Source organism: Macaca thibetana, chromosome 11 (genome assembly GCF_024542745.1).
Source record: "Macaca thibetana thibetana isolate TM-01 chromosome 11, ASM2454274v1, whole genome shotgun sequence".
NCBI classification, from domain to species: Eukaryota; Metazoa; Chordata; class Mammalia; order Primates; family Cercopithecidae; genus Macaca; species Macaca thibetana.
The window spans coordinates 92,956,836-92,971,250 of record NC_065588.1 but is presented as its reverse complement, the minus strand read 5'-3'; the positions used below and the strand labels follow the sequence as shown (position 1 = coordinate 92,971,250).

Below are 14,415 nucleotides of genomic sequence, written 5' to 3'. Positions count from 1 at the left end.
ATTTCTCTGTAGCTAACAATTCCAATTCTGGGTTTAATCATGTCTCATATAATATTTAAGAAGAAAAAGAAAGAAAAGCATTTGAGAGAACATGGAAGTAATGGGAAGAAGGAGACCGGGGGCAGGGGCAGGGTTCTCCTGTAGCCTAGAAAGATCTTTCCCTGTGCTAGAAAGAAGAGAGAGATCTATGGTACCCCCAAGAGAGATCAAGTCCCCATAGAGGAACCCCTTGCATTATGAGAGAACCCCAAGTCTCGGCAGAGAGGTGCATGCATATTCATAGGAACTGCATGAACGGGGACAAAGGCCACCTGGGCTCTGGGTGGATGGATGACAATGACTAAAGAAGCTTCCCCACTCTGCCTGACAACTGGAAAACACATGCCCTCAGTATCACTGCAGGTACACCTCAAAAGTGACTTAGGCTCACCCAGCAAGATGAGGTCTCAAAGTCACAACTAAAATTATGTATAGTAAGAAAATAAACACAGTGTATCTTACACGCCCAAGTTCATGGGCTGAAATTTCTGTCTACAACACTGCAAACAAGAAAGATTGCATTACCATTGCTCTCCTGCAGTATAAAAAGATTTTCATAAAATGATCCATTACACACAAATTTGCTCCTCGGTCCTTTTCTTTAGCACTAGAACCTGATTGAGAGTCTGAGTCATAAACTGTTTGCATCTTGGACATATTTTCATCACTCATTTTGGAATTAATAAATGTAGAAAATTCTTCAGCATCTACAGTACAAAAGTAAGATACGACATGATTAAAAACATAGAATTAAGTTCCCGAAAACACAGTAGGTGATAAGGATCAAATGAGTAATTCAGGTAACAAATGGTACACAAATTTCGAGAAAGGACAAGATGATCAGAGATACAATGAACCAGGGAAAGTTTCTAGAGAAGGAGACATTTGGGTCTTAAAGAATGGGCATGATTTAGCTACATGGGCAAATACAGAGAACGTCATTTCAGACAAAGTCGATGGCAAAAGGAACAATGCAGAAGTAGGAATGTACATGTTTTTTGAAGGGAACAATAGAAAATACCACTGTCCTTTCATTTCCTCCCAAACAGGCCATTCCTAAGACACATATATCAGAAAGTGAGCTGCACCTCTGGAGTTAGGCAGTGCAGCAACCTCAGCCATGCATTCCCCTGTTGGTGTGGCATAAAAAAGAAGGCTTTCTCCTGCCACCAACTTCCTCTTAGAACCCTGCATTAGACAGTAAGTCTCGGTAGCAAAATATTTCATTGCCAATTTCATGGTCGGTCTTAGGTAGAGAGCCAGTTTAAAAAAAAAAAAAACTCAAGAAACTATATCCTACAATCTATATTCAAAAATCAGACTCTATGGCTATGGAATTCACTTTCAAATACTTCACTATACACAGTTGATATGCACATACCTGTGAAGTCTAATCTATATCCTAGAAGAAATCAGAAAGCATGCCAAGTACCTCAAACATAAATTAACACTCCTGGGGCAGTTAACTGGCATACCAAGAACTCTAGTTGGCAATAAATCCCACAGCACTTAAAATGTCATTACTAAAGGTCTATATAAGTGAGTCTGTCAGAGCCTAAAGGTATTAGAAATAAATTTTTATTTGTGAAATGAACCATATCATTGGTTAGAAAGTGTCCAGGTTCTACCATCTTTGCAGGAAAAGGGTGTGGGAATTAGTCAGGTTTGTCAGACTACAGTTTCCAGAGTGCACCCTGATCAAGAACCCTGTTTTTGGCCAGGCATGGTGGCTCACACCTATAATCCCAGCACTTTGGGAGACAGAGGCAAGTGGATCACAAGGTCAGGAATTGAAGACCAGCCTGGCCAACATAGTGAAACCCCGTCTTTACTAAAAATACAAAAAATTAGCCAGGCGTGGTGGCATGCGCCTGTAATCCCAGCTACTTGGGAGGCTGAGGCAGGAGAATCGCTTTAACTCAGGAGGCGGAGGTTGTAGTGAGCCAAGATCGCCACTGCACTCCAGCCAAGGTGATAGTGCGAGACTCTGTCTCAAAAAAAAAAAAAAAAAAAAAAAAAAAACCCTGTTTACCTGCATTGCATGTCTCTACATTTTGGAGGCCCCTGTCACCTGACTAGATAACAAGGCTTCATTCATCTTAAAGGGAGCTTTCTTGAAAGATGCTGGCTGGAAATCCTAGGGCAATGGTGGATTCCCCTGAATACAAAATCAGCTTTCATGATAGTTTGGGTGCCTGCTTGTAGGAGTATGTTTGTAGAAAGTCTTCACCTATCTTGAACCACCAAAGGCTACAAATATTTAATTTAAAACATTATATTTGCTGAACAATCAAATTGGCTAAGGTTAAAATACAAAATAGATATTTCCAAATATATGTAATATCATAAAACTAGAAATTTTTAAAAATAGAGCAAACAAGAATCTCCTACAAAATATCAAAACTCAACTAAATTGCTGGTCCTCTGGAAAACTGTGTGTATACCTTTGTGTGTCCACGATGTGTATGTGTGTTGTGTTGTTTAGTGAATAAAAATCTAGAGGTAACTTGATAATAAACTAACGTGTTTATTTTACCTGATGGTAAGTTGGCCTTTCTTTTTTTGGCTGTAAGGAGGAAATCAAGCATTGCTTTATAATTTTCTACAGTCAATTTTCTTGTTGGTAATACTGTTCCTGAATTATACAGTGAGAATATGTTAGGATCAAATGATCGGAAACTGCAAGGGAGGAAAAATCACATTAAAAAACAATATAAGCAAAATTGAATTAAAACTGTCAAATGCAATCTATTTTTATTTTAAAACATTTGTGAGTACTCCCAAATTTTAAATCATGAAGGATTTTGGCACTTAATCAAAGCCCAACATGTTTTCATTAACTTTTAAAATTATACAATGTAATTTCGCTCTTAGGAATTTTAACATCAATATATATTTCTCTGAAAGGGCCCTTGAAAATGGAAATAAAAATATCTGTGCCCACTCTGTAAGCTCTGAAAGAACAATTTATTTCAACTTAAAACCACCTGATTTGAACAGAACTCAGTGACAATGATTACTACATGGAGCAATGTTTCCATGATTAAGGTCATTTCTTTTTTTTATTTCTTATGTTTTTTTTGAGACGGAGTCTCCCTCTGTCACCCAGGTTGGAGTGCAGTGGCGTGATATCAGCTCACTGCAAGCTCCGCCTCCTGGGTTCATGCCATTCTCCTGCCTCAGCCTCCAGAGTAGCTGGGACTACAGGCGTCCACAACCATGCCCAGCTAATTTTTTGTATTTTTAGTAGAGACAGTGTTTCACCATGTTAGCCAGGATGGTCTCAATCTCCTGACCTCATGATCCACCTGCCTTGGCCTCCCAAAGTAATGGGATTACAGGCATGAGCCACTGCACCCGGCCGTCGTTTCTTTTTAAAAATAAGGTCTAAGCATTAAACAATCTTGCATCAAAAATAATAAAAAGTTTATATTCATTATTCATTATTTTTGATGCAAGTTTGTTTAACGCTTAGACCTTATTTTAAAAAAGAAATAACACTGATTCAAGTAGAACTACCATTTGATTCAGCAATCCCACTACTGGCTATCTACCCAGAGGAAAATAAGTCATTATTCAAAAAAGAAACTTGCACATGCATGTTTATAGCAGCACAATTCACAATTGCAAAATCATGGAACCGACCCAAATGTCCATCAATCAACGAGTGGATAAAGAGATTGTGAGAGATAGACAGATAGATAGATAGACAGACAGACAGACAGACAGAGATAGACAGAGATAGATAGATAGATAGTAGATAGACATAGATAGATAGATAGATAGATAGATAGATAGATAGATAGATAGATAGATAGATAGACATAGATAGATAGATAGATAGATAGATAGATAGATAGATAGATAGATAGATAGATAGGTAGATAGATAGATAGATATGATGGAACACTACTCAGCCATAAAAAGGAATGAACTAATAACATTTGCAATGATCTGGATGGATTGGAGACTATTGTCATATGTTCTTACTGGTATGTGGGAGCTAAACTATGAGGATGCAAAGACATAAGAATGATATAATGGACTTTAGGGACTTGGGGGGAAGAGTGGGATGGGGGTAAGGTTTAAAAGACAACATATATGGTGCAGTACTCCTCAAGTGATGGGTGCTTACTCATGTAATCAAATACAACCTGTACCCCAATAATTTATGGAAAATAAAATAATAACAAATACTGAGTATATATTAACAGATTTAACAAAATCCAAGTTAGCACCAAGTTATCCTGACACAAATTTGATCATTGTGTTATTGTGTTGCCAAGTGATCATGCATGAAGGGTCATGTACAATTGGGAGCCCAGTGACTTCTCAGAATTCAGAGAAGGGTAAGGAAGCCCATCTGTTCTGAACTGTTTTCCCTGTCATTGCCCTCTGAAGGGCTTCGTTTGCCAAATGCCTTCAAAGTCAGTCAGGCAAACTAACTGTTTCTTAAATGCCAGTCTGGTCTAGCCCACATAGGAAAATGGTCTATCTGGAGACATTTTTGCAAAGGTTCAGTTTGGTAGTGAGTTTAACCAAAATCTGGAGAAACAGAAACTGGGACCAAGTTGATTGTGAGTTTCAACCTGCATTTTTTCCTCACTGGATTACTGAAATAAATACCATCTAATTCATGTCTTGTCTCCAGTCTTTCCTTCCTCCAATCTACTTGGTAAGTTGCTGCCAGAGATATTTTTATCATGGCCCTGCTCAAAAACCCTCAATAATCTTCTACTGTATGTAAAATAATGCTCAGATTTAATAGACATTTAAGACCCACCATGATCTAGTCCCAGCCTCCTTTTCTAACTATTTCACACCACTCTCTTTCATACACCCTAGATTGTGGTCAGACTATTTGGGGTTCGCATCCTGTGTTTTCTACCTGGGCTCTGACTCATGTTCTTCCAACTATTGAGAATGACTATTTCCTTCTCTGCACATTTCTAAACCTTGCCTATCCATCAAGACCCAGGCCCAGTGGCTCCTCCCTATGAAACGTGTATTGCTAGTTCCAATCTAGAGGAAAAGCCTTCTTCCAATAATAAAGAAGATTGGATTTGTACTTCCCTTTTACCATTCATTACAAGCTATTCATGAGCATTTGTGACATACCCTATGAGACCCTAATTAGTATATCTGGTTCATCTTTGTATAGCCATTGCACCTAGCTCAGTGCCTTGTATCTAATAGGTACTCAATAAGTATTCTTTTTTTAATGTGTGACTTTACATCATCCTTTTAATGGCTACAAAGTATTCCATATTATGTATGTATCTTCTATTTTTATCTCCCACAGCACTTAGCCAAAGACACTCAGTAAGAGCTTAAAAATGTCTATTGAGTAAATGATAGAAAATTGACATTGGATGAGTAAATACGACCTCTGTTTATAGAGGCTTAAACTATGCCTCTATAAAATAGACATTTGACTAATGCCTACTAATATCTACATTTATTCTATAATTCATATTAAACTTCTCTTGGAATTACATTTTACCCTTGCACTGAAAGCTAGATCAACAAACATATTCAAGCTGTAATCAAATTATCACTTATATCCAGCATGTAATTGGGAAAGATTCTGAGATTAAAACTTAATAAATAAACCACTGGTCAGTGATACGGTTTGGCTCTCTGTCCCCGCCCAAAGCTCACCTTGAATTGTAAAAATCCCCACGTGTCAAGGGCAGGACGAGGTGGAGGTAATTGAGTCATGGGGGCAGTTTTCCCCATGCTGTTCTCATGATAATGAGTCTCACAAGATCTGATGGTTTTAAAAGCATCTGGCATTTCCCCTGCTTGCACTTCTCTCTCCTGCCACCATGTGTAGGAGGACGTGTTTGCTTCCCCTTCCACCATGATTATAAATTTCCTGAGGCCTCCCCAATGGAACTGTGAGTCAAACTAAACCTCCTTCCTTTATAAATTATCAGTCTCGGAAAGTTCTTTACAGCAGTGTGAAAACAAACTAATACAGCCAGTATAAAGATGAGAAGTACTCTGTAAACCTCAAGTTGTTAGCACCATTGGAGCTCTGAACATACAAATATAATCCATGTTCATGAAACTAAAACAGTATTTTTCATCAATAATATACTATACCTGACCATCATATGTGAAGAGCCAAATTTCATCTTCGTACGCTCCCCTAGCTTTTGTAAAACCAGGTTAAAGTGTGCACCTGCTAGATACAGGTTCATCTGAGCTCTCCAGGGCATCTCTTCAAGTGATACACGATGGAACCTCTTTCTTTTAACATAACCTAATATTAGAGGATTCAAGTAATCTATCAGGTATCGTTGTGCTGCTTTCCTAACACTGGTTCTCCTATTTCTGCCAAGGGAGAAAGAAGTGTTGAAATTACACAAAAACTTTCAGATATTTAATAAAGAAGAATCATTCCAATTTAGAAAGAATACATCAAGAAGTCACTTGACTGCCCTTATGCAAATGTTTCTGGCTTATTTATCATTTCTGCAGTGCTAAAAATATGAACCAGGGTGGTTAAAAAAAGGCACAGAGATAAGCACCAGGGACAAAGACACCATGTATTGTCTTCAACCCTCTCTGAAGTCTGTGTCCTCAGCTCAAACCAAACAGAGCTTTTCTTTTTCATAACCAAAAGGCCACTGAGATTAGACAACAAAATTAGGATATGATGTTCACATTCATCAACTAAATTCAATATTAAACAAGAAAATCATTTCTCTGTATTGGTCCTTGAGGAAGAAACAATGTAGCAAAATTTTGTCTAACATTAGTTAAACTCTAGAGGAAATAAAACATCAGTTGAATATAGATGAGATGACTTCATAACTGCATATTCAATACACTCCAGAAAAAAATATACTCAAATTTTAGCTAATAGTTTGGATTTCAAGTATAATATATATTCATTTTTTAAAAATCATCCTATCAAAACTTAAAGTAGTCCAACTATTTGCATGTATAGTTGTTTATAGAACATATTGTTCCAAGCATATTTTCAATTTTTTTGTTCTGTTAGCAATGTTGCTAACCCATTGGTCCGCACCATTCCACTTGATTTATGTTGTTCACTTATATATTGTTCAGAATCTAAATCAATACACACACACATACAAGAAGAAAAGAAAGATGGATAGGAAGAAGGCAGGCAGATGTTGAAACAGAGGAGGAAACATTTGAAGAAAGGAAGGACAGCTTTCTTTTATTGTGTAGTGTTTACATTATCACTCAGTTCTAAATATTTTTTAGTTTATTGATGATTTGCTTTTAATCCAAGATTTTAGGGCTTTTTGTCATTGTTTAGTTGGTTTTAGTGATGTTATCTGGTTTCCCAATAAACGTGAATCTTTTTAATAGCTGATCCTGAAAGTTAAAAATATAATTTCCAAAATGAAAATCAATCTTGTCCCCATGTGAGTAGATCAATTCTCCTCAAAAGGCCAAGATGAGTCAACAGTCGGTTGCAACTTCCTTGCTACGGAGAGTGTGATAGTTCAGGGAGATCAGCGACAGGATAGGCTTCCTCCAGGTATCTTGGCAAGGGAATGACAGACTCCTGGTGGCTCGGAACGGAATTCACAGCCAGCCCACAGAGGATACAGATGCTTTTCCTCTATCATCTGAACAGTTCTTAACATTAAGGTGCTCCAATAACCTGATTTGTGTCTCCATGAGCAACAAGTCTGAGTACACCCACAGAGAGGGAGCTCCACAAGGACAATCAGCACAAATGCTCAGTGATGTGAAGCCACAAGAGGAAGCAGATAAACACCTGAATTAAAAAATATTTAGGAATCCTGAAACTACCTTCTATACATTCTAGCTTAAGGAAATGAGCTAGCATATTGACATTAGCAGAACCAGGATTCTCACCATTAGGGAAAAGAGTTACAATTAGAAAAAGAGAAAACTCTGGAAAGTATCCTGTGGTTTTGAAATGGAATTCCAGGCATTAGAATGAATTTATGGTTTTAGATACATATATATAGAGACAGACAGAGACAGAGAATGCTATATTTAGATAGATATGTTTAGACAGATGATTGATAGATTTAGATAGATAAATTTACCTGAACAAATATATTTCCTAGCTCAGTCTATCAAGAGGAACTGGAAGCAAAGCCACATTAGTAGCCCTCACAACTTAGATTCTAAATACCACTTCTCACTAAAAGAAATCACTTGACTCCAGGGCTGTACAAGGTGTGTACAAGACGAACATCTTGTGGTAAGAAGTAGCTCAATGAAATGATGGAAACATGTCAAAAACTGAAGAGCTAGCCAAATCTAGAGCAATTTGAGAATCGAAATAAAGAATAATGTTAATTTGATAAAGAATATCCACAGAACAAAACCTACCACAAATACCATTCTCAATGCTAAAATGTTGAAAATATGAAAGTGTTCCCTATGAAATGGGAATCAGACAAATATGCCCACTAACATCACTTTTGTTTTAGCATTGTATTGATGGGATTAGCCAGAATAATAAGGAAGAAAAAGGAAAAGGGGAAAAGGATTGGAAAGTCAATATACAAAAATAACTCTATTTCTACATATCGTCAATAAACAAAGAGTTCTAAAAGAATCATTCCCAGTAACTTCAAAAACATACCTAGAAATTAATCAAAGCAAAGATATGTAAGATCTATTCACAGGAAGCAGAAATTACAAAGATAATTTAAAAACATATAGAACTAAATGAGAATGAAAACACTTTTAGTAAAAAATTGTAGGATGCAGGACAGGTGCAGTGGCTCATGCCTGTAATCCCAGCACTTTGAGAGGCTAAGGCAGAAGGATCACTTGGGCTCAGGAGTTCAAGATCAGTCTGGGCAACATAGCAAGGCCCTGTCTCTACAATTAAAAAATAAAATTTAGCCAGCCGTGGTGGTACATGTCTGTAGTCCTAGCTACTCAGGAGACTGAAGTAGGAGGATTGCTTAAGCCCAGGATTTTGAGGCTGCAGTGAGCTATGATGGTAGCACTGAACTCCAGCCTGGGTGACCAAAAAATAAATAGATAGATAGATAGATAGATAGATAGATAGATAGATAGATAGACAGACAGACAGATAGATAGATAGATAGATAGATAGGTAGATATACACACACACATATATACACACATATATATGTATATATAAAATGATGCAGCTAAAAGATGGCTAGAAGAAAACTTAAATGTTCATGTTTTCTGGATTCAAAGCAATCCCAACCATACTTCTAGCAAGTTCTTTGTTTTAAAATTACCATTGTACAGTGTGTGTCACTTCATGACAGGGATACATTCTGAGACATGTGTTGTTAGGTGATTTTATTGTTGTTTGAACATCATAGGGTGTTCTTACACAAACCTAAATGGTATAGCCTACTACACATCTAGGCTACAAACCTCTATAGCAGACTAGGATAATAAACACTGTAGGCAATTATGACATGATGGTATTTGTACATCTAAACATAGAAAAGGTACAGTGAAAATATGATTTTATAATTGTATAGGACCACCAGTGTACATGCAGTCCATCATTGATAAAAATGTTATGCAACATGTGAATGTAATTTCAATCTTTCCTCATTAATTATTTCTCTGTTTCTCCTTCAGATTTTTAAATGTATAGAATCTTTTTGGTTAACTTTTCAAAAACTGGTTTCTATCTTAATTGCATTGAAATAAAATACGGTTCACATGATTCCAATTACTTGAAATTTCTTGAGACTTGCTTTAGAGCCAGTAGTATAAAAAAAAGATTACAGACTCAAAGAGACATAGTAATCTCAAAGAAATTGAATCCGTTGGTAAAAATGTGCAGGTATGGTGTGGTATACTACAAACACATATCTGGTACCTGTCCCCTGGTTTCTGGCACAGAGATCTTAAAACCCTTGGAATTTCCAGAGTGAAAGAAATGTGTTACTCACAGAAAGTCCCTGTGGAACATACGTAAGTCTATGCTTAGGAGGCGACTCAGGGTAGAGCCTCTAGCTAGGCTCAGGATAGAGGTTATCTTAATCATCACTAAACACATGATTAGAGGGTGAGACCTTTCAGCCCCACCCCTCCCACTGCCTGGAGGGGAGGGTGGCTGCAAGCCAGGCTATGAAAACTCTTGAACTAGGAGGTTCAGGGTGCTTCCAGGTAGGTACAACCACAAGCTAGGAGGGTGGTGCCCCCAACTCTACAGGGACAGAAGCTCCTGTGCTCAGGACCCGTCTGGACTTTGCCCTTGGTATGTACCTCCTGACCTGGCTGTTCATTTGTATCTTTTACATTAAGCTAGTAAACATGTAAGGTGTTTTTCTGAGTTTTGTGAGCTATTATAGCAAATTTTCGAACCCGAGGAGGGAATCTCTGAATTCATAGTCAGCTAGGCAGAAGTGTGGGTATCCTGGGATCACATTTGTGGCTGGCCTCTGAGTGGTGGCAGTGTTGTGGAACCAAGCCCTTTAACTTGTGGGATGTGCTGCTAACTCTGTGTCGACAGTGTCAGCGTTAAATTGTCTTTTCATACTATAATTATGCAGGATGTTATCCTAAGGAGAAATTCCATGAAGTGCATATGGGGCTGCCCGGTTGGTGCTGGAGAATTGGTTGGTGCTGGAAAACACCATATGGTTTGTGTCAGAAGTGGTATCAGCAAAAAGATACTACGCATCCTTGAACATTTACGTAATAATGCAGTTTGTTGCATGATCATATTAAAGAAAAAAATCAATGAAAAAGAAATATTAAACAAAATTCAACATAATTTATAACAAAACTCTTAGAAAATAAAAAATGGATGACAGTTTCCAAAATGTGATAAAGGATTTCATCCCAAACCCCAAAGCAAATATAGTACTTAGAAGGGAAATAATAAATATATTTTTAAAATTCATATTACAGACAAGTTTATTCTAAAATGTATATGAAATGGTACAAGAAATAGATCTTTAAATTCATGTTATAGACAAGCTTATTCTAAAATGTATATGAAATGGTACAGATCCTAGAGTAGCTAAAACAATTTTGTAAAAAAAATAAAGTGAAAAGAATCACTCTACTTGATTTTAAGGTTTACTCTATAACTACAGTAATCAAGAAAGAGAATGTGGTATTGGCAGAGGGAGGCACATAGATCAATGGAACAGAATACAGAACTCAGAAATAGATCTGCACAAATATGTCCAGCTGATTTTTTACAAAGGTACAAAAGTGATTCAATGGAGGAAGGATAGTCTTTTCAAGAAATGACATTGGAACAATTAGATATCCGCAGGTAAAAACATGAAGTTCAATCTAAACCTCACATCTTATGCAAAAAATCAACTCAAAATGAATCACAACTTAAATGGAAAACATGAAACTATAAAACTTAGCAGGGGAAAAAAAGGACCTACGATTAGGCAAAAAGTTTTGAGGTTTGCCACCAAAAGCACAACCCATTAAAGGAAAAATTGGTAAGTTGGACCTCATCAAGATTTAAAAATTGTGCTCTGCAAAAGATTCTGTGAAGAGGATGAGAAGACAAGCTACATACTGGGAAAAAGTTTTGCCAATAACATATGCAACAAAGGCCTTGTATCTAGAATATATAAAGAACTCTCAAAATTCAACAGAAAAATAAAAACAGTCCAATTAGAAAATGAGCAAAAGACATAAACAGACATTTCATTAAAGAGGATAGATAGATGGCAAGTAACCATATAAAAAGATGTTCAGCTGGGCACAGTGGCTCACGCCTGTAATCCCAACACTTTGGGAGGCTGAGGTGGGTGGATCACAAGGTCAGGAGTTCAAGACCAGCCTGACCAACATGGTGAAACCCTGTCTCTACTAAAAACACAAAAATTAGTCAAACGAGGTGGTGGTACATGCCTGTAATCCCATCTACTCAGGAAGCTGAGACAGGAGAATCACTTGAACCAGGGGGGCAGAGGTTGCAGTGAGCCGAGATTGCATCACTGCACTCCAGTCTGGGCGACAGAGCAGGACTCCATCTCAAAAAAAAAAAAAAAAAAAAAAAAAGATGTTCACTATCATTAGCCATTAAAGAAATGCAAATTAAGGCCATGAGATATCACTATGCACCTATTTTAATAGCTAAAATTTTAAAAAACGTAATAATACTCAATGCTGGAAAGCATGAGTAGAAACTAGATCATTCATATACTGTTGATGGGAATGTAAAAATGAGGAGCCAGTCTGCAAAAGAGTGGAGGATGTCTTACAAAATTAAACATGCTTACCATTCGACCAAGCAATTGCACTCTTGGGTATTTATCACAGAAAAATGAAGATTTATGTTTATGTAAAAACTGCACATGAATGCTCATCACAGTATTATTCCTAATAGTCAAATGCTATTGGGTTGGAAACAATCAACAATCTAAATGCTCTTCAATAGGTAAATGGTAGTAAAACACGGAACATTAATGCCATGGAATACTACTAAGCAATAATAAGTGAATTCTTGGATACACACAACTTGGGTGACTCTTAAGGGAATTATGCTAAGTGACACAAAAAGTCAATCTCAAAAGGTTACATACTGTAGTGGTCATACAAATTCTACAGATTGCATAGAATACACACACAGACACACAAACACACACACATGTGCATGCAAACTTGCTGTAACCCAAATAAGGTCAGTGGATTATATCAATGTCAATTTCCTGGTTGTGATATTGTACTATAGTTGTACAGCTATCATTAGAAACTGGATGAAGGGTATATGGGATCTCTCTGTATTACTTCTTATAACTGCACATGAATCTATAATTATCTGGAAATAAAAAAGTTTTAAATACGCATCTTACAACAAGGATGTCCACAATCCACAAACGCTTTTCCTGATTAAACTCTAAGTCCTAGCCTGTAGGCTAAATATGAAAAGGAAAGAAGAGGCTGGAGCATTAGAAAGGAATAAGCAAAACATTATCTCTTCAGATTATGACTGTCCACACACACAAAAAAAATTGTATCTACAAATAAATTATCAAGTTGTTTAGAAGATCAGTATGCAAAAAAATCAATTATACACCTATACAAAGAATAGAAAAATTCAAAAATGTAATTTTAAAATAGCATTTACACTAATATCAAAAAACAGTTCCTTGATGTATCTAACAAAAGATATATAACATGGTTATGGAGAAAATCATAGAAATTTATTGAAAGGCATTAAAGACCTAAGAAAGTGATCTGTCTACTAATAGAAAAACACAACAGTGTAAAAAAATGAATAAATAATTTTTAAAAACCTTCCTATACCAATATATACATTCAATTCTATCTTTATCAAAATCATAGTAGAGTTTTTTGTATTAATCAAAAAATCATTTCATTTTGTGGAATAATACCCAAGACTTGCATGAAGGAAAAGAATATTCTGGAGAAACTTGTTCCTCAGACAGCAAAACTCAATTTAAAGCTAGAGTAATTACAATGGTTTGATATTGACTCAGGAATAAGTTAATAGACTAATCAAACAGAGAAGAGATCCCAAAGCTACATATATGAAAACTTGCTAAGTGATAAAGTTAACAGTGACAATAGAATAGACTACTCAATAAACTCTGCTGGTCAACTGAATACCAGTTACAAAACTAAAAAAAAGAGAGTGAAGGGGACTCATCTTCTCACCATATACAAAAACAAATTAATGAAATTCCTAAATATGAAAATCAAAACTTTAAATTCACAAAGAGAATATCTTTACTACCCCCAGATTAGGAAAGAATTTCCAAAGCAATAAAGGGAAACATTGATATATTTGACTCCATTAAGAATTAAAACTTTTGAATTAATTATTAAAGAACTTTAAAATGTGAACTGATGAGCCACAAACTGGGAGAAGCATTAGCATCCAAACTTATAAAACTAAAGAAGAAAACAAAAGTTTTTAAATGTGCAAAGAATACAAATAAGCAGTCCTGAGACTAGAAAAACCGTTGGGCCAAATAAAAACATGAAAAGATGCCTAACCTTAGGAATCAAATAAATGAAAATTGAAACAACAACGAGGCAAAATTTCATACCACATAGTTCCACAAAAATGTGATAATAAAATCAAGCATTGGTGAAGACCTTGAATAATGGAAAATTTTCACAACATTGATAAAAATTTAAGAGCAACTTAGCAATATCTAGTAATGCTAAAATGTTCATATCTTGAAAACCACAACCCTATGTATTTACCCTACAGAAACTCTCACACATACATAAGGAGATATATACAAGAATGTCCTTTGTAACATTGTTTACAACAGTGAAAAGTTAGAATTTCAATGTTTATTTATGGGAGACTGAATAAATCATTTAAAACATTTATTATACAATGTATAATATATATTACATAATATATGCATAATAAATATATATTATTTATATTATGCA

At 36.1% G+C, this 14,415-nt stretch overlaps 1 protein-coding gene across 2 annotated transcripts in view; it reads right to left on the bottom strand.

The window, feature by feature from the left end:
• Window positions 1-14,415, bottom strand: part of CFAP54 (cilia and flagella associated protein 54) — a 382,780-nt gene that overhangs the window by 235,563 nt on the left and 132,802 nt on the right. The window contains exons 33-35 of one of the 2 annotated variants that reach the window (XM_050749308.1): window positions 6,148-6,378; window positions 2,576-2,718; window positions 565-746 (exon numbers count right to left, since the gene is read on the bottom strand). In XM_050749308.1, the coding sequence (XP_050605265.1) occupies window positions 565-746; window positions 2,576-2,718; window positions 6,148-6,378 (556 nt within the window). The remainder of the gene's footprint in view (window positions 1-564; window positions 747-2,575; window positions 2,719-6,147; window positions 6,379-14,415) is intronic. The other variant, XM_050749309.1, reaches the window with a different exon arrangement.